Source organism: Poeciliopsis prolifica, unplaced genomic scaffold (genome assembly GCF_027474105.1).
Source record: "Poeciliopsis prolifica strain line A6 unplaced genomic scaffold, Auburn_PproV2 SCAFFOLD021, whole genome shotgun sequence".
NCBI classification, from domain to species: domain Eukaryota; kingdom Metazoa; phylum Chordata; class Actinopteri; order Cyprinodontiformes; family Poeciliidae; genus Poeciliopsis; species Poeciliopsis prolifica.
Window position 1 is genome coordinate 8,927,405 of NW_026562396.1, and position 19,644 is coordinate 8,947,048.

The 19,644-nt window shown below is 38.7% G+C and overlaps 1 protein-coding gene across 8 annotated transcripts in view; it reads right to left on the reverse strand.

Moving 5' to 3' along the window:
• The window catches only part of LOC129369408 (A-kinase anchor protein 13), a 124,338-nt gene that overhangs the window by 52,783 nt on the left and 51,911 nt on the right, over nt 1–19,644 (reverse strand). For all 8 annotated transcript variants that reach the window (XM_055044781.1, XM_055044778.1, XM_055044779.1 and 5 more), the window contains exon 10: nt 4,664–4,718. In XM_055044781.1, coding sequence (XP_054900756.1) covers nt 4,664–4,718 — 55 coding nt within the window. The remainder of the gene's footprint in view (nt 1–4,663; nt 4,719–19,644) is intronic.

The following is a 19,644-nucleotide window of genomic DNA, read 5'->3' on the forward strand; positions in this document are numbered from 1 at the left end:
ACTGACCTCGACACTGATAAATGATGCCCTAATGATTTTCCGCTATACAACCTCAATTAAAATGAAGTGAAACTTTATCTTTGCTCCGAACCAAGCATTTTTAATAACAACCAGGTTGCACGCGTTGGGCGCATTCATCGATAACACGCTTTTGGGCCTCCAGTGAAATGAGGACATTAAGACGGAGGATACATAAAATCAAAGTTGCTCATGCTTACTAGCAACCATCACCACTAACCAATTAAGAGTGGGACTCCCTTCTCTGTTTAAGATGCATGGAAACAACAAATGACTGGAGAGGACTGGAGATATTTAAAAAAAAAAAGAGATAAAACCAAAATACTATACATTTTGTTCTCCAGGTGAACCATACTTCATGTAGTCCATTGAAGACAATCTGTTTTATGTGTGCCAGTATTTTAATCCACAACACAAGAGCTAAAGGAAACCGACTTCTGATGCCTGAGCAAAAGGATTTTTGTATCATTTCCATTCGGTCGCTCAAAGATGCTCCATCTGTCACAGTTACAAATGATGAATGCTAGTGTAACGTTATCTGAATGACACAATCCCATAAAAGCATCCTCAGTTTAACAGGCTACTAGATATTTTTGGCAAATGAGGCAGTGTTATACTACAAAAAAAGAAAAAAAAGGGCTGATTTCTTTGTTTTTAAGTACTCTATCCAAGTCTTCCATCATGGGCAGATTGCGGATTAGTTGGCAGAGGGACTTCCTGTCTGTTATTACATCACCAAATAAATAAGGCAGAAAGGCTGCGAGGAAAAGATTTCCACCAGGAAGGGAGTATTATTGTCCAGCTGCTGCAGAGGAAATCAACCTTTACCCTCCCTTCTATTTTACCTCTCCATGTCACCTCTGCTGCTCTCTTTGACTTTCTCTTCCCATTACTGCTTTCGTTATTATCAAACCGACTCACATTTTGATTCTTTTCCTTCACAAATAACGGACTGTTTGTCATTTTTTTTCGTAATTTAGACTGTGTGGGAAAACTTGCCAGGCCGAGACATATTTTTAAAAATCTTTTTTTCATTTGTCAAGTAGTTATGTACAACGTTCTAAAGTTTAATAAGAACCAAATAAAAAAACTCACCAAATCTTTGCCTTCAGTTTAGCTACATACTGTACAGATTACACCATCTTCTTTATTGCAACAAAACTAAGTCGAAAAGCAGAAGCAGTGTGTGAAAGACTTTGATCCGCTTGTCGAATAACCTTTAGCAGCAGTAACTACTTTCAATGATGACCAAGTCTCACCACTGTGAATTCTCACCTCTTCTCAACAAACATGATGTCTGCAGTCATAATTTCATGCACACCTTTGTGATAGTCAGATAGCCTTGCATTTGACGCGAGAACGTTTTACTGCAAAAAAAAGAAAGGGGGTCATGACTGGCAGGAAGTGTGAGTGTTCTGCGGGTGCAATCGCACAACCTCCGCCGTTGTGCATAAAAGCAGGTGTGAAGTGCTTTTGTTCATACATTTTGCTTGGTTTTCACCAGAATGTGGAATGAATCTGGATGTACACCAGCAGATCTTTTTTTTAAAGGTTTAAAATATCGTAAGCATTTGCATAATTAGAACAAGTCAGGTTGGCTTCAGTTAAGGGCCAGTGTTGTGGTATTTTGTGCATCAATCAACTGTCACGTTATGTTACTCTGTGTAACTCGAACCTAAAAAAATGTAGAAGTAACACCAGAGGAACATGCAATGGACTCCCGATTATTTGCGGCTTAGCGTTTGATTTTTCTGTTGAAAGTAACTCCAAATATTTAGTTGAAATTTTACCAATTTGCAGATTTTTTTCTCTTTTACCTACAGCTTATGTCAAAAATTCCAAAGAAGTTGTATCTTTGGAAAATGAAATACTAAGCAGCAAAGCGACTTTGCATGCCATATGCTTGTGTTTGCAAAGCAGCCAATCCTGGAGTGCCATGTTATTGTTTACTGTTGCTGATTGGCTGTACACCCAGGAGCTGAGATAAATAAAACTGTAAATGTTAGTTTCTTTGGTAATGCTAATATACCAGAGATCTTGGTACCTCAGTGATGTATCAATAGCAGAAAAAAGAAAAACTGTATATGTTAGCGTTCACATAGTTTCTACTCTGAATATTGTGAATATTAAGGTTTCTTCTGTGTTTAAACTGCTTTCAGATGTAAGAATATTTATAATATTAGTGTGGGATCACTATACTATTCCATAATGTATTTTTGTGTCAAACTATGAAACCATTCATATTTTATACTGGCGTATTGCCTGCTTTGTATTTTGCTTATAGATTGATAATTCAGTCATTAGTTCAAAGGATGTTAATTTCCACAAAAAAAAAAGGTTGTTCAGATGTACTTTTGCTAATGTAAACCGTAATGCCAACTTTGCTATTTTAGTAGCAAATTAACAATATAAATAAACAAATTGGTATCAAGTTACATTAAAGATTTAAAAAGGAACAATTTTAAAACCTCTAAGATTTTCCAGTATTAATCTCCAACGATCTAAAGTCTCTTTAAGCATGGGAATGATTGTTGTTTCCTGGGGCAAAGTGAAGCATTGGATAGCCCCTCCCCCACCTGTTGATTACACTCCAGGTCAATTAGCTGAAAATTACTGTAGATTTCTTCCACGTTTTGATATCGGGGTATATTTCCATTGAAAATAGGCACATGGTGCAGATTACTCTAACACCAGACCCTATATTTTCTGTTATAACTTAAAATAAAATCTATTAGATGAAATTGTAGATTATTACATACATTTTTAATGCTATTTTTGCTGTGGGTTATCATACCTTGAGAATGATACTGGCCTATTCACAGTCGGATTTAGCTGAGAGCTTGACGCAGTCTTTTTTTAATAACACCAAGCATGTGAAGAAACAACCATGAGAAATGGGAAGTGTCAGCCTAAACTAGCGCTGAATGTAAGGCATAAGAAGTCGAGTCACCGTGGAGACATGTTTCCCCATGAGCCACTTGCTGTTACTTCAACTATTGCCTCGACTTCTGCTGGGTTTACATCACATCTCTTCCCACAGTCCTGCTTCATCTTCAACTTTCTCTAAGTCTAATGAAATTCAGCTCTCTTCAAGTGCGTGCATAAATAATCCCAACACCATCACCCCCATGGAGCCAGCTAAATAATGCATTTCATTCTTCTCATGCTCGCTACATGCAGTAGCACACAAAAAGAAAGCCGGAAAAGCTCAGCAGCACCTCACAATGTTTTTAGTGAAAACAATGGTTGAAAAGGAAAGAAAATGTCAAGTCAAATACAAAAAAGTCGATGCATTGTTAAAAAAATGCACTTTTAAATGACAAAATGCCACGCAAGCAATTATATTAACATGCCATATTAAAATTGAAGGCCGTCTCAAAAAGAGCTAACTGCTGTTAGCAAGTGACTTTGCCTGATGAGCCGAGATTAAAAAAAAGTATTCTACGTAGACATGATGGTCAGTGCTTTAAGCTTCACACTATGTATCCATGTTTAATGCTCTTATTTTGAAGGTGGAAAGGAAGTAGTTCTCAAGTTGCGTTTAAGTAAAAACTTCAGCTCAGTCTGGGTAATAAAACTCAGTACAGTGCCAACCATTCTGACTGATTATATACTTATATTTTGTCATCCTAATGTTGCAGCATTTAGTGTATTTAGTGGAAAACTAAATACAAAGCAACAGAGTGTAGAAACAAAAAACTTGTACCAAAAATAATTATCAGGTATTGATAAAGTGACATTTGGTGCTGAACTAAAGATTTATTTTTGTGAATTTGGATTGCCTTTGATCATCTATAGTTCAAAGTCTAAAATGCTAATAAATCTGTTTCTAAAAAAAAATAAAATAAAGATACAAATTAATTTGCTAAAACACATTTCCTGTGTTTTTATTATGTCATAACCACCTTAAAATTAAATTACCCCAAAAATCTCACAACATAGTCTTGTCAAACATGGATTGGATTATCTTGCACCAAATACAGATTCTTTGAAACACAGTTTGTGATTTCTGAAATATTATAGAAACAAATTAAGAGAGGGGTAGGTGTTGGTTTCTAAGAAATGCAGCTAAAATCTCATCACCTTACTGCGAATACAATATTGTATATCATCTTATCTCCTGAGCTGGATACTGCATGCATGGAAAGAAGACCTGAGAAAACTTTTGATGTTTTACCCAACTTAAAGGTTGTTGCTTTGATCTGAACACCCAAAAACCACCAGCATGTGAAAAAGTCTCAGCTTTGTGTTTTTAAACATCTATGTTATATTTATCTGCCTTCATTTCCTCTTCTGAGATGAAAAAAAAAATGGCCATACAGACTCGGTCTTCTCTGTTCTTTTTTTTATTTTGTTCTTATTTTAAAGTTATGTTCAAGGAAACGCGTGCTCTCTAAAAACTGTACCTTTGCTTTGTCTAAACGATAACAGACTGAAAAGCGGTCAGGTTGGACATCAATTGGCTAAATTTCGAACGGATGGGCATTTAGCTGAAAACACTCACACATTAAATAGAGCAGAAAGCTTATAGAAATATCTAAAACCTCACAATAAAACAAGAGCATTAAAAAATATCAACAATCATAAAACAGTAGGCAATCTTTCTAAAGTGATGGAGGAAACTGGAGCCTCCTGAAGCTCTTACCTGAGTGCTGAGGGTTGCAAGTGTGGTGGAAAGACGCCTCTCTGTCTCGGTGGATCTGCAGAAACAGGAAGACACTGAATCAGCCTCATCACCATGTGACCGTCACCCACAAAGAAATAATGATGCAGAACGACATCGTCTGTTAAAAGAGAGCGCTGATGGTACTGTTGCTAATCTGCAGCAACCCACGAACATCGAGTAAACGACTCGAATGTTCGTGGGACTCAGTGGTTCCTCTCAGGGGGCCGGGGTCTTCGTCTGGCCCATAGAGGAAGTTACTTGAAAAAGGTCCAACTTTTTCCTCCGGTCAAAACACGCCGCCGCTCAGATACTCATGAGCGGCTTGCTTGAGATGTGTGGTCACAACGCTGTCGCTCTGCTTCCTTTGTGGGATTAATGTCTACACAACAGCTGCGGTGGTGCATGTGTGTGCATGTGTGTGTGTGCGTTCCAGAGAGAAAGAGTGACAGCAGGTCACCACAGTTAACTCAAAACCTAACTAGCCTCAGAGAAGCTTGCTAACTTTTAATGAACGCCGTCCATGAAAGGGAAATAAAACTGCTCCCACTTTGAGCTGCTTCCTACTACAAATATCACCAAATAACTTCTTTTTTTTTTTTTTCCTTCCAACCCACTTTGCCACTGGTTGTTGAGCTGACAATTACACAACAAAAGCACAGCCTGTTAATCTGATATCTGCGAACAGAGATTTTCAAAATTTTTTGTCTTCATTGCTGTTTCTCTTTACTCTTTAGCTCGTTTCCTCCCCTCCTTAATTTGCCCCATTTAGCTTCCACCCCCGGTAAGCTCACGCTAAGTCTGGCTCAGATCAGCAAGCTTTGGCGTTGGCCTTTAAACTTGCCTGTACAAAAACGGAGCCTTGAGTTGGGAATAAACAGCTTTATGATCTGAAGGCTACATCCTGTTTTCATCTGGGAAAACAAAAGGTGTTGGTCCAACACGAGTCGGATCAAATTTCACTCACCTACTGTTGGCACGTCAGGCACTTTAATGAACTCTGGAGTGTTTATTCAGAGCCGGTCCAAGATTTTCTGGGGCCCGAAGAAGAGATAAATTTGGGGACCCTCTGTCTGTTCAGCTCTCTGAATCTGATGCAACTGCCTGCTGTTTGGCAGTCATTTTTTTTGACACAGTAAGGTGTCCAGAGTCTATGACAGAGTATTTGGGCAAGCCTAAGATGCATTTTTTCATTAATTACAACAATAAAGTCGTAATATTGCAAGAATATTGTCGGGCAATGATAAAGTTTAAATAATCAGAGAAAAAAGTTGAATTAATGAGCGATTTACTGTATTTTCCAGACTATAAGTTGCACCAAAGTATAAGTCGCATTTTTGAGGGAAATTTATTTGATAAAATCCAACACCAAGAACTGACATGCCATCTTGAAAGGCAATAAAAATAGAATAGAGGCAACCACAGGCTGAATAATTGTACAGTGTGCTCACGTTACATCACAAACAACAAACTAAGAATGTGCCTGGTAAGTTAACATAACATATTAAGAGTTATTCAGATAACTATAACATAAATAACATGCTAACAAGTTTACCAAACCATCCGTGTCGCTCCAAATCACTAAATCGAATGAAATCTTCATCCTCGATGTCGCTTGTAAACAACTCTGCTAATTCCAAAAGTAGAACAACACATGCCTAGAGCGCCCTCTTGCAGTTTAGTGTGAAAATAACATGTGATATGACATAATGATGTGTTAATTTCCACACATAAGTCGCTCCAGAGTATAAGTCGCACCCCTGGCCAAACTATGAAAAAAACTCCAACTTATAGTCCAGAAAATACGGTAGTCAAATTATTTTCAGTAGCAGGGTTTCAAAACGACTGAGCCAACGACCTTGTCCATGTCAAAGAATGAACCGGTAATACTGAGTCTTCATTCTGTTAATGTTGTGACTGCAGTCTTGTACAATTATGACTCTATTGTCATAATTAAAAACTAAACTATGTTTAGTCTGGAACTAATACTCTGTCATAAGAGTCTTTGTCCACAAAGTGTAGAAAAATAGTCAGAAAAAATGCAACTGCAAAAAAAAAAGAAAAGAAAAAAAAATTAAGTGTATCTGTAAGAATGCGAGCCACAGATGGAATAGTCCGGAGGCACTGAAAAGATTTATTCACCAATTTCCACTCCTTCTGAGACAAAATAAATATATTTTTATTGATTGTGACAGATTCCTATTAAGTTGGCGGGTTTCTACATTTCAAGATCAGAATATCTATGAGGAGATTATTTTGGTGTAGAAGAAATATTTTTGCACAGGCAACATATTTTAGACTTGTGGATCATACAGATTGACGTCTTACTTAAGGTTAATATGTTCCTGGCAAATAGTCTCAGTAAAGAAAAGCCTTCAAGTCGACGGCAACGACATTGAGAGATCTCACCTCTGGACAAAGATATTAAAGACCAGGGTTAAGCTTTTACATAAAGAGAATCTCCTGTTTTATAATATATGAATTAAACATTGGACTATAGATGATGGGCTAAGATGTGTGTGCGTGTAAACATGCGCATTTCTGATGCAGAAAAGTGAGGGTCAAAGAGGCAAATTTAAGTTCAGAGTGCCTCAAGTAAAAGAGGCTGGGAGCGCCTAGTGAAGCACATTTATATCTGATTGATTGACTAATCAAGGGCTTTTTTTACACTTGGAAAAAAGGAATTGAAATATTTGCATCTTTTAACAAGTTTCTAATATTGAATAAAAGAGGCTTAAGTGGTTAAATGGAAAATCTTCAATGTGCCAGTTTATTTTTTTTACCTAATTAAACATCAGATCAAAGACTAATCCATTTATAAAATAACCGTTGCCAACTATGTACCTGGTGAACTTTCTACTTACGAGTTGAAAGTTCACCAGGTACACAGTTGGTACAGAAATAAGCTTTCGCAAAGATACGCTTATTTCTGTACAGTTGCAGTTTTTAAAAACAGTTTGTGATGGCATGGATAGATGTAAAGGCTTACTTTTTTTTTTCTTTTTCACATTTCACAGTTTTTATCTTGTTCAAGGTTTGCCATGGATTTCCCATGGATTTTCATCAAATATTACAAACAAACATAAAAATACCGAAGACCGGATGAGAGACTCGACACTACCATGAAGGTCAACTCCAGTGGGGGTTTGAGAAACTAACCCTCTGCTCTCCCAGCGCACGCATCGACTAGCCCACTGACCCAGAGAAAGACTGAGCTCTGTTGTCCAGACCTGGGAGGAGTGAGCAAGAGCCTTTACACTTTAGCTTTCCTGCAAACACACACACATACAAAAAACATTGCTACTTGCAGCCTGCTCAGCAGCGCCACATGATAAAGGCTTGCTTGTGTTGCCTTGACTCCTTCATCAAGTCTCACATGCACACAACAAATCCCACACACTTAGATGCAGATTCGTTTCCCCCCCTTTCCCTCGCAGCTGTGTTCAGATATCAAACAGGGCCAGCTGAGAGAGAACAAACATGCTGACGAGGAAAGATTAGCTGGCCACAGAGGGCTTCGGTACACACACAGACGTGAAAGATGTACTGTAAATGCTTGCACAGATTTTGCAGGTTCCAGTTGCTGTTTGCAACAAAGGGCCCGGTGTGGACTAACCTCATCAGGGAAAGTGGCACTGGAATGTTAGAAACGCAGTCAAATGAGGAATGGGAGCTATAATAAAATATGTTTACAGAAAGAACAGAATTAGAAGACTTATGGCACTGAATGACCTGGAGTGATGGGGAATGAAATGTACAACTGTGAATGGATCAGAGCGTGGAGAGACAAAAGCTTGATGCCTCTTTATTTTGGCTCAGCTGATGTAATAAAAATGTATGGGGACTGTTGAAGGACACAGGTGAGAAGGCAGTTAATAAAAGCCCTGGGATTTCATGTCACTAACTTCTTGATTCTTTTCCTTCGATTTCAACTTCTTGAATAGCACAGCTTCAACATCGCTAACGATCACAAACAGGGTTTCTGCAGGTTTCACCAACTCAAAATTAAGACTTTAAAACCTTTTTAACACCATTATGTATAAAATATACGACCGGCTTCACAGCAATGTGCAAAACAAACCTGCACACACATACATATATATCCATAATCGGAAATCTATATAAAACTATTGAAGAAAAATTTTATTATTTTTTTTAGATTAACTATAGATCGATATTGTTTAATGTAAACATGCCAATTTTTTTAAAACATGCTTATCGATTAAAAGATTTTACGCAATGATGAGGTGATGGTTTTGGCTGTATTGAAATGTAATTACCATGCAAATCTTGCTACTGGCGAAAAAGACGAAGACGGCGACAGGAATAGTAGGAGAATGAAGGCATTGCATGTTTTTCAATAATTATTTTATGATCAAACTTATTCAAGCTTGATAGAACAATCATTATATAAAATACACAAGAAAACATTTCAGACCCACAAGTTTTAAATGTCTTAAATTCAATTTATGAATGGATTAAAGACATTTTAAGGTCTCACTTCAGACGCATGAATTTAAGCGTTTTTAAGGATGCATGGACACGCTGATGAAGAAAAGCGGAAATAAAGCAGGCTTGCTTTCAGCATGCTGTGATCAGTAGCGTCTCGAGGCGTCGGCCAGTGAGGCCTGCAAAACAACGAGTCAGTCAGCAAGGGAGCTGATCACCCCGACTGCAGGCTGCCAGCCCATATTCTGAGTCTTGTGCATATTTGTAGTGCTGGGGAATCTAAACTGCACCCAGTAAAAACACATCTGGTTTAAAAATAAAAGGCAGACTGCTGAGTGACTGTGTATCTGCGTATGCATGTGTCGGTGCGTGCGTGTGTGGCAGAGCATGCAGCGGTTGGACTGCTGCCTTGTTTTCAAACAGGCGTGCAGCCAGAGAGGTTGTGCATCACTGAAGGATGCCATGGCAGACAGCACGGCTGTTCCCAAGCCAGGCGTGTTTACGCGGCACGCTTTGATATGCGACGCTGGCGAGCAGCCGGCCTCGGGATGCAGCTATTCTCAGGTGAACCTGGGAAATGCACTTTCTGCACAGACTAATTTTTTTTCCCCTGAAATCATAAACAGCAATAATCAGCGTTACTCTTATCAAAATCCCTCTCCTCTAAGTTGAAGTGAAATGAAACATCTTGACTCTTTGTGGTCTCTGAGCCTCTTCTCTGCAGTTTTTGTTGTGTCCTGCTGACAGGCAGATGCTGCAACTTTAGGAGAAACCGCTGCTCTGTGAGATGTTTGGTTAGTCCAGAAGAGTGTTTATATGGATACCAGGTGTCAAAATAACACCCACATGAACATGCAACAAGGCAGACCTTGTTACTGTATCAATCATTGGGCAACAATGCCATAGCTGGTCAACATAAAATTTTCTACACATTGTCCAAGGTACAAAATGCATCCTTTACTGGATGAACATCCCCAGAGTTCCCAGTCAATTCTTTTAAGTTAAAGGTTAGAACCTGCAGGTAGGAAGGAGGGAGAGATGGATGGAGAAGAACATATACAAGGATGGACCAACGAATAAGAAAGACAAACAGGTTGATGGATTTGGAGGGAGAATGGACAGATGGATGAATTGAAAGAAGAGCGGATGGAGGAATGAATGGATGGGAAGATGGATGCATAGACTTGGAGGGAAGATGGATGGATTGGGAGGAGAATAGATGGAAAGACAGAAAATGTTTCATGTATGAATATATGGATTGAGAAAAGGACAAATGGATGATGGACGGATGATTGGGAGGAGAATGGATGGACTGAAAAGGATTCATATATGGCAGAAGGGATTGGAAGAAGGACGGGATGGAAGGATGGAGTGTTAGAAAGATGGATAGATGGATTGGGAGAAGGATGGACAGATGGTTTAGGAAAAGGGCAGATAGATAGAATGAGAGGAAAATGTCTGGCCGAGAAAAGTATTCACGTACAAATGGACGAATTGGAAGAATGACAGACAGATGATGGATCGAGAGGACAGACTGGCGGATAGATGGATGGACAGACAAATAGATGGATGAAAACAAACAAATAAGTAATTTGAAAACCACCAGAAGAATCACATTTTCCAGAGCAACGTCTTAGAAATTCTGAAATCTGTGAAGTTGACCACAGCACACTAAGTAAAGTCCAGAAATATTTTATCCATATTGCTTTTTTCTTCTATATTTCAAAGCAAAAAGTAATTTACAAAGCAGCATGGCGTTTTCCCTGAAAACATTGAATAATAAACAGGAAACAAGCTCCCAAAAATGGAAAGAAAGACTTACTGAATAGCTTTCCCAAGCCTGTTGGGCGTTTCCCCATCTATCTGTGGAACCGCATGCAGTACTTACACATCGATCTACTGTACTGCTAAGTTAGTTAGACGAGCATAAAGGCTCATTCACGGTGACTGTACTTGGTAAGTAGAGTAATGATGTGTTCTGTGACTCCTGGCCAGGAGAGACGCTGGGATGTTAAACGCTGGTTGGAATGAAGTCATTTGGCCAAATGCCTGTTTCCATCTGAGGGCAGAGGAAACCGTTAGCCAGCCTTTTCCCACACCATCATATCGCTCACTCTCTTTTCCTCCCTGCTCCTCTGTCAGTCTGTTTCTCTCTCTGTCACACACGCTGTTGCTATACTAGCCTTGTTTTGTAGACAGAGGCTGACATTAGAACAAGTCCAGAAGAAAAAAATAGACCAAAGTGAGGCGTTACGTGTAGCAGGGAAACTTTCCCAGATACTCTCCTTCATGTGCCCTCATCCCTAAGTCCCAACCGGTGGTTATGGACAAATGCAAACAAGCCTAGAAATGTTTTTAAAGTTAACTTTGTACAGAAATTGTCTGTGACAGAGACTAATCTCAAGTATGTAGGGAGCAGACCACCTTCTTCCAGATGTGAACCTCAGGATGACTCACATTCAACAGAAAAGTACTCGCATGTGTGATAAAGGTTATTCCTTGATTAAAGCTCATCAATGCTGGAAAACAGATGACATCGTCAAGATCTTAAAAACGGATAAGAGTTGGGACCGTAGCTAAAAAATCCATCCCGAGAAGAGGCCATAGACTTTATGTTTGAGCTTGATCCGACCTGACAAATTTACTTTTATTTTAGGACCGAGCAAGAAGTAAATGCCACATGTTATTTTAATTAAGATTTTACTGCTTTCGTTGTTCGACCACCATTTAAGTAAGCAGTAACTTCTCTTTTTAGCTTTTGTTTAACATCTTCCATGTTGTTGCTTGCTGTAAAGGCAGAGTAAGTCTAGGCTAGTCGCAATTAGTAATAAATCAATTAATTGCATGATAAAGCAAAATCACTATTTTCCAGTGACACCATTTATCATTTTTCTCTTTCTACCAAAAACTGGATGACTGTAGTCTTCACTAGGCTTGTCGCGATAGACGATAAGTCAATTAATCGCACATTAAAACTATCGACCTCATTTTAATTATCGGCTATATCGTGTCATCTCTTACTGTTGATGACACTGAATGGAAAAAGGCTCAACTCCAGTGCTCTCCACTGATCCTCTCTTCCTTATTTCTTAGTGTAATGCCCAGCGCGCGCTGCACAATCTGATGTCGCGGATTGTCGACTCATTATCAAAACCTGAGACACATTAGCCGACAGAAAGCCTAGCTATAACGGTTCGATCGAACCGTGTTGTGTCCAACAATGGACACAAAATAATAAGTCCAGTTCACTAAGTTTGAAACCAGGCATTAATCAATTCCTTACTACAATCTACCTGCAATGCATGTGGCTAGTGTCAGTCTGACTGAATGAAAATCATTAGAACCTATTTATGTCACGTTAACGAAGAACAGCTGAAAAGTTACCGGGTTTTCTGGATAGAAATTTCGCTCCAACTCCTCCCCTAGTTATTTATACTTTCTTTGCACGAAATGTTGAATAAACATTCATGTTGTCTCCGATGTCTGCTGGACTTCGGGTTGCATTGTGTCAGCTGTTCGGGATTTTCTCCGTGTTTCCCCTCAGAAAGCACGAGGAGAATCCGCGCTTTCTGATTGGCTACCGGTCACATTCAACAGGTTGCGTCAAGCTCCCAGTCTGGGCAAATTCTTGATTTAGATCGGAGCGGCCACGACGATCTACCGTAACACACAAGTGTTAAAAAAATTCTGTAGTGTGAACTATTGCATCAGGCAGTCGGATTCTTCTCTATTTAAATCTAATTATTACTGAAGGCCAATATACTATACAGACTTCATAATCTGCACTCTTTTGGTTGAATGCAGTATTTATTTCCACTTTGGCTTCATGTTGTTTAGTTTTTATTCAAGTACATTTATTGTTAATGGAGACTGAGAATCTATTTTATTTTTGGTTTTTGTTGTTTTATTTATTTTGTGTATCGGTCCCAGTGTTAAGTGTTCTTTTTAAAGTAAAGTGAATCTATCTTTGGCAGGAAATCACATGTACTATTACGTAATTTCCATTAAATCAATGTAAAAAGGTCTTCAAACAATATTATCGTTTATCGCAATAATTTTTGAGACAATTTATCGCCCAGCAAAATCTGTTATCGTGACAGGCCTAGTCTTCACTCTTTTGTTTTGGTGTCAACCAGCCCTTATTTTTGAAGAACAATCTTGTTTACAGTCTTTATAATTCATTTTATTTGTTGCTTCTGTGGTTCTGTCTTAATTTGGATATTTAAAATGACTTCCAGTTCCAGTGTTAAATGTTCAATAGAATTTAAAGTTTATTGATCTTAAGCTTGCATAATCTTGCAGTATTATGATCTTGTATTATAATGTCATTACCATCGTATCACTTGAAAAACTTCTCAAAACAATATTGCAATAACTTCTGGAACAATTTACTGTCCGGTAAAATTTGTCATTGTGACAGGCCTAGGTGAGTGAAGTGCAAATCATCGCCAGCGTCGCATATCAAAGCGTACTGGGGTCATGTGTGATTGGCAGAAGTGAAAGAGGGCGGAGAAATGTGCACATGCAGTGCGCTGGGCTTGTTAGTCAAACTTCTGCACCCTACTTATTTTTTTATATCCTCTACACATAAATCTATCTCCTACTCTATTTACATTATAATAAGGAGTTTAACACAACTTTCCACTCTTCATTCTCATTTGGTTCTCTCTGTGCTATATGTATTGCAAGCGCCACAGAAGCAACTCTGAGCTTTATGCCAGGAATGTTATGAACATGACTTGATCGTCAATGGCAAAGACGCTCCAAGATGTAGCTTCACGAAGAAACAGATGAGCAGAAAAGTCAAGCTTTTGATATGCTGCTCTGGCTTCTTATTTCAATCACCAATGATCATTTGGTATAATCAAATGACTGAAGTTCTCACCAGGAAAGCATCTGTTAGTGCAAAGATTAACTGTAAATTGACAGACTGAAAACATGGAGTGGCGTTTGCTTAGTTTCACAACAGTAGTCTTATTAATACGACAGAAAATGAAGGACCTTCTTTTCAGGCAGCTGACAGCCCGTGTGCAGCATTACCCTAGAAACCAATGTGAACTTCTTGGTTTTGAGATAAAAAGTAAAATAATTGAATATTTATCAACCCAAGCCTTTAGATCACTTTGCTTTCTCTTGCATGTTTGTGGAACAACTGAGGATGAAGAGTGTGACTACACTTTTATATTTGAGAAAAATATGTTGGTTTAGGTCTCAGCAGGGAGCAGCATTGTTGACAATTGACAGATTGGTTTCCCAGGCCTAAGTGAGAGTAAACACCGTTATTATGACTCGATCAGGTGGTGTTTGATCCTCTGAAGCATCTTGTGTGGATCACTGAATCGCGACGTGTGATTTTGTTTGTCGCCAACCTGCTCCGTATTTGGCTTGGAGCAGGTTCAGCACTGCAAAAATTAATGGATTGTGATTAATGTTGAAATAGTGTAGACCCAAATCAGCAATTAAGGCAAACCAAACTCCAACACAGTTCTGTGTGGAGAAAAGAAAAGGTGCCATTTGTGGCTTTAAATAGCATTACCCGCATGGGAGCCGTGTAAAAGCCAATTTACAAAAAATAAAAACAGAAAAACTCCACTTACCTTTCATTTCAACCGATTTGACACAAAATCATTACAGTTCAGTACTCAAGAGGATATAATTACAGTACGACAGCCATTTTCAGAGAAGCTGATACTCTGTTTAAGCTGCAGAGTTTGTCGGACAAGTACCCGCTGTGCTGACCAAATAACCCCGGGAAGACCTTTAACAGCCTCAGCCTCATTAAGTTTTATGCACAGTCGCTCCACAGAGATAGACAGAGAGCAGACATCCGCCATGGTGTCACATAAAGCATAAGCATATGCAGGAGCTTCCATGCAGAAACCACACTCCGCCCCGAATAATAAGCACTCTGTGTCTGAAGGGCCACTATCAACAAACGTGCAATCATGCACCAGCGTGCATCACAACAGAAAACCCTTGAAACACCCATGGCAGACCCCCACAGATTTGTCAAAGCACATTGAAGCAATTTATGATACTTCTGGTAATGCTTTGTTTAAGAAATAAACTTTTTTTTTCTTTTTTTTTTGGAAGAGCTTTTTATGAGTCAGTGTTGCCAGGCCTGCGATACCAACCTGCCTCAGGAACTGGAGCTGCTAATTCACTTCACGAGGCGCTATTAAATTGACTTCATTTAAAGTAATGATGAACATTACTTATCTCTGGCCTCCTTTTTTTTTTTTTATGGTTCGCTTTTACGAATTGGATCCCGCTTTCAAATTTCTCCCCCTGCCTTTTTCTACTTTTGCCATTACATTTTTATCTGTCTGCAGCTCTTAACGGCTGCGAGTTCAAAGCTTCTGCTCCAAAATGACTGTTATTACTGTGGCACCGGCCGTATTGAAACGGCAAAACAACTTTGTTTGAAAAGTGCAGGGAAGTGGCCTACCTTGATGAGAACCACGTCCACCGCGCGCTCTCCTTTGGCACAGAGGCTGTACCTCCTCTTGTGTCGTTCGTACATTTTCCTACAAATATCCTTAAAGGGGTTTTTGTGGATCGGAGTGGGGGAGAAAGAAAATCCACGAGGAGCGCTCTTGAGGAGAGGCTGAAGCTGTCTGCAAAGCCTCACCTCTGGCTGCCACAGAGGCAGCCTCCAACCAAACTCCAGCTCCGGTCCCACCCTCTTTCTTCCCCTCCCTCCCTTCTTTTTCTTGTCCTCTGTCGTCTCTCAACTTCTCCAGACTCTGTCTGACTCATGCCTTTGCTCTCACTAGCCTTAGCGAGGCTGTGAAAGCCTCTCTCTCATTGTGTGAAGCAGCCATCAGAAGAGCTGCATTGTTACCCTATGTCAGATGACAAAAGGCCGTTATTGATTTAGTTGGTACGATTAAATCATCCTTGTTCTGCGCTTCCTCTGCAAATATGAGGTGCCGACAAGTTACCAGGCCAACAAGAGACCCCTACTAGACCAACACAACCTTTTGCAAAGCTAAAAATATGTCATATTTGTGAAAATCTTAAAGATGTAGATCTTAATTTGGTTTCCCAAATAGCTAAAATATAATAGCTTGAAATTTCAAATGAATTTAAAAGTATATATACAATTAGCACAAAAAGAAAAGGAATTATGTTTGGTTTTTGTTCTTCATGATTCTTGGCAATACAGTCCACAATTTTTTGTGTACTTTTCAAACATCCATTCAACAGACAATGAATCAATAACAATATAGTCCTAAGTGAGAGTAAACACCGTAGGCAGATGAAAGGCTTTTGCTTATCAACTAACTCACTCCCTTTTTGATTATCTAGCAACTTCCTGTAGTGTAACTTGCACAGCAGATGTTGCAGGTTTTACCACCATGATTCATAACCGATTAAAAATAAACTGTGGGAAGAAAAATCTGTGGATAAACAGGAAAGGTCATGCCACCAGTTTGGGAGTATTTCAAATATGTAAAACAAAAATCTATTAAAAAAAGTCTAATTTTCTGTGCAATATGCATGTTTGATTGCAAGCTGCTACTAAATTTACTACATGTTTTTTTTTATCTCTGCTGGCATGCATGACAAAATCAAGACAACAAAAAAGATATGGTCAAGCTAACATAAATGTAATTGTATTGATTTTGCAACTATAGGCACTATCTATGATACAGTTTTAAATGAGAGCAATGATGTATTTCATTGCGTCAGTGCCAAACTTTGTTTTATTTTCAATCTAGTTCACAGGCCACAGATACGGATCTCAACAGATAGGAGTGATGTGTTCTAGCAACCGCTATAACCAAAACAGCTGTCTGTGCAAAACACAGATGGTTCCCAGGAGCACCGCCCATCTACATATGTTGATACTTTTTTTCCTCTTCTTTATGAATGGACTGTTGCTTCTTGCTCGTTGTGTCTAACAGAGAATTGGTCAAAATTCATCTGTGCTTTACCTATTTCCAAAAAGGAAAAAAAAAATTTCACATCCGGCAATTGTAAATATATTCAACAACATATATTACAGCTGTAATTGCTGTTCTGCAATGCCATGAAACCAGGATGTGTCCTTAAGCTTGCTCTAGTCCGGACCTGTCACGCACAATGCAAGTTGGAAGATGTTGGGGTTTTCTATGCAGCTTTCTTCCTCCAATACGGCACAATAACAATGCAACAGAAGACAATAATCATCCACTGGAACGACGTCCCGGCAGACGTGTCCAAGTGTTTTACTGCTAGCTATCAAGCAAAGGTTTGGCAACATTCCTCACCCATCCTAACGCCTAATGAGCACCAGAGAGACTGTTTAAAACACGAGACCAACAGCGCGGAATGAAAACAGAAAACCGTCTGAGAGGGTGTGTCTGCACTGAAAGCTGACCCCGAAGGCATCTTGAAGCTGACAGACTTCATTGATGAAGAATTCATAGCATTTACTGGAGGAGCGACAGCTACAGTAGCAGTTACTGCATTTGAAGGATGTGGGGGGGAAAAACAGAAGCTATTTTTCTGGGAAAGTCCTTTCTTACTATTCTGCGTCCTGACGTTCTTTGGCAAGTCCATCGGCTTTCAGTTATGTTTGAATTAATTCACATCAATAAAATTACCTCGATATCGGAAAAACAAGCTGTTATTTAGGAAACTGTCATTCCAGGGTTTCTTTCTGCTGACCAACTAAATGTTAAGACCATTAGGAATAAAATTTAAGACCTGCATTACAACTAATGTGCAAAAGAAAAATCCCATGTTTACATATTCATATGTATTGCTTCGGTTGGCAACAGAAGTGAGCTAGCGGTGAAGATGAACATCGTTCAGCCAACCATCAATACATTTAAACTTATCAATGATGGACACAAGAAAGTTAGTCAGCTCGCTAGCAAATAGTAAATTAGTGGTATCCTCCACGATTCACAGAACGCAGTGAAGATGTTTGAGTGTGCGTGCGACTCAAACTCTTGTCTGAGAGATAAGTCCCGAGATTAAATAGGGCTTCTACGACAACACTTAAAACCTGCTGTCAATGTATTTAAGGTCAAGACATTTTAAATCCTTAGTTTTAGATAAATGAATACAAGGCAGTTTAAGGATGTGCAGACACCTTGCATCTGTTACCTAGTTTTTAAATTTGAAACAAACATTTTTTAAAGAATTTCAAAAAGCAAGCTACAATTAAATTTTTATGATGCTAAAATCTTCCATTTTATTAAATGTTCACCCAGTCCGACTCACTAATGTGCAAACAATAATACACCGATATGCAAATCAATTTCTCCAAAGCTACGTTGACATGTCACAGGAGGAATCTGGAAATTAAGCCACAATTTTAAGATTGCAAGAGGACTACTCTTCCCATTGGGTCACAGTCAGTCCTTAACATGTATATGAAGTCTCTTGGTACCATTGATTCAACAGGAAGTATTTCCCAACAGCAGAATATGGTGGGCAGTGCCTAGCAACCAGTAACAGAGAAGCAATGTGGTTTAAATTGATTCCTACACTTTACTTCATCCAGACACTTTCACTGCATCAAAATTCCCAAATATAACCAGGATAAAGGGAAATACAACTAAACAGTTGGTCATATCAAATCAAAGAATCAACTATAAAGCTCCTCCATGGTGTAACCTAGCGCACCCTGCTGTTATACTGTTGGGTCTCGGTATTTAAATCCCTCCACTGCTCTGTCTTTAACAGCCAGGATAAGGGGGCAGCTCGGCTGTGACCTGCAGTGATTGATCACAGCCTTACTTCAACTGAACACCATCACAATCGTTTTTTCTCCTCCAAAAGAAATCTGCCCACATTTTATCGTATTCATCTTGGATTGGAGAAAGAAGAAAAACAGAACATGAACAGATTAGTATCATGAGCTCGGCTTCATCCTGACTGTATTTTTAACATGGGAGACAATTTTGATTCTTAATCTGATGGGTTTTGCAGGTATATAAAATGTTTTGATTAGTATTTTTTATATCTATTGTCACCTTTTTCTTTGTTGCATTGTACATGACTGGATTTGAATTAACCTGGTGGGGTTAATTTCTGATATGTAAAAATTTTAATTGACACTGAAAGATGATGATGAAACTGATTTTCTCTTCCATATAATGTCTAAAACAGAATGGTAGTCCTCGCAATTAAATGATAAATATCACACACACTTGAAAAGTTTTTATTTTTACATTTTGCTTAGGTTTATGTAGCTCAGTTTGAGAAATATTTTCCAAATGATACTTGATTGTTCAAATTTGTGCTTATCTGAAAAAAATGTTTTGACAATAAGCAATTTTAGTTTTTTAAAGAAAAGTTAAATATTTATTCTTAACATTGACACGATCTGGAATTGATTACCAAAACTCTGCATCTATTCCACTTCAACTGCAAAAACAGTGAGACTATGAATGTAAGAATGTGAACCACTCAATAAATATTACAATATACAACATTTTCATAACATCCAGCTATTAAAAAGTATTCCCAAACACGCAACAATGACTTGCACAACAAATCGTACCAATGGCCAAAAC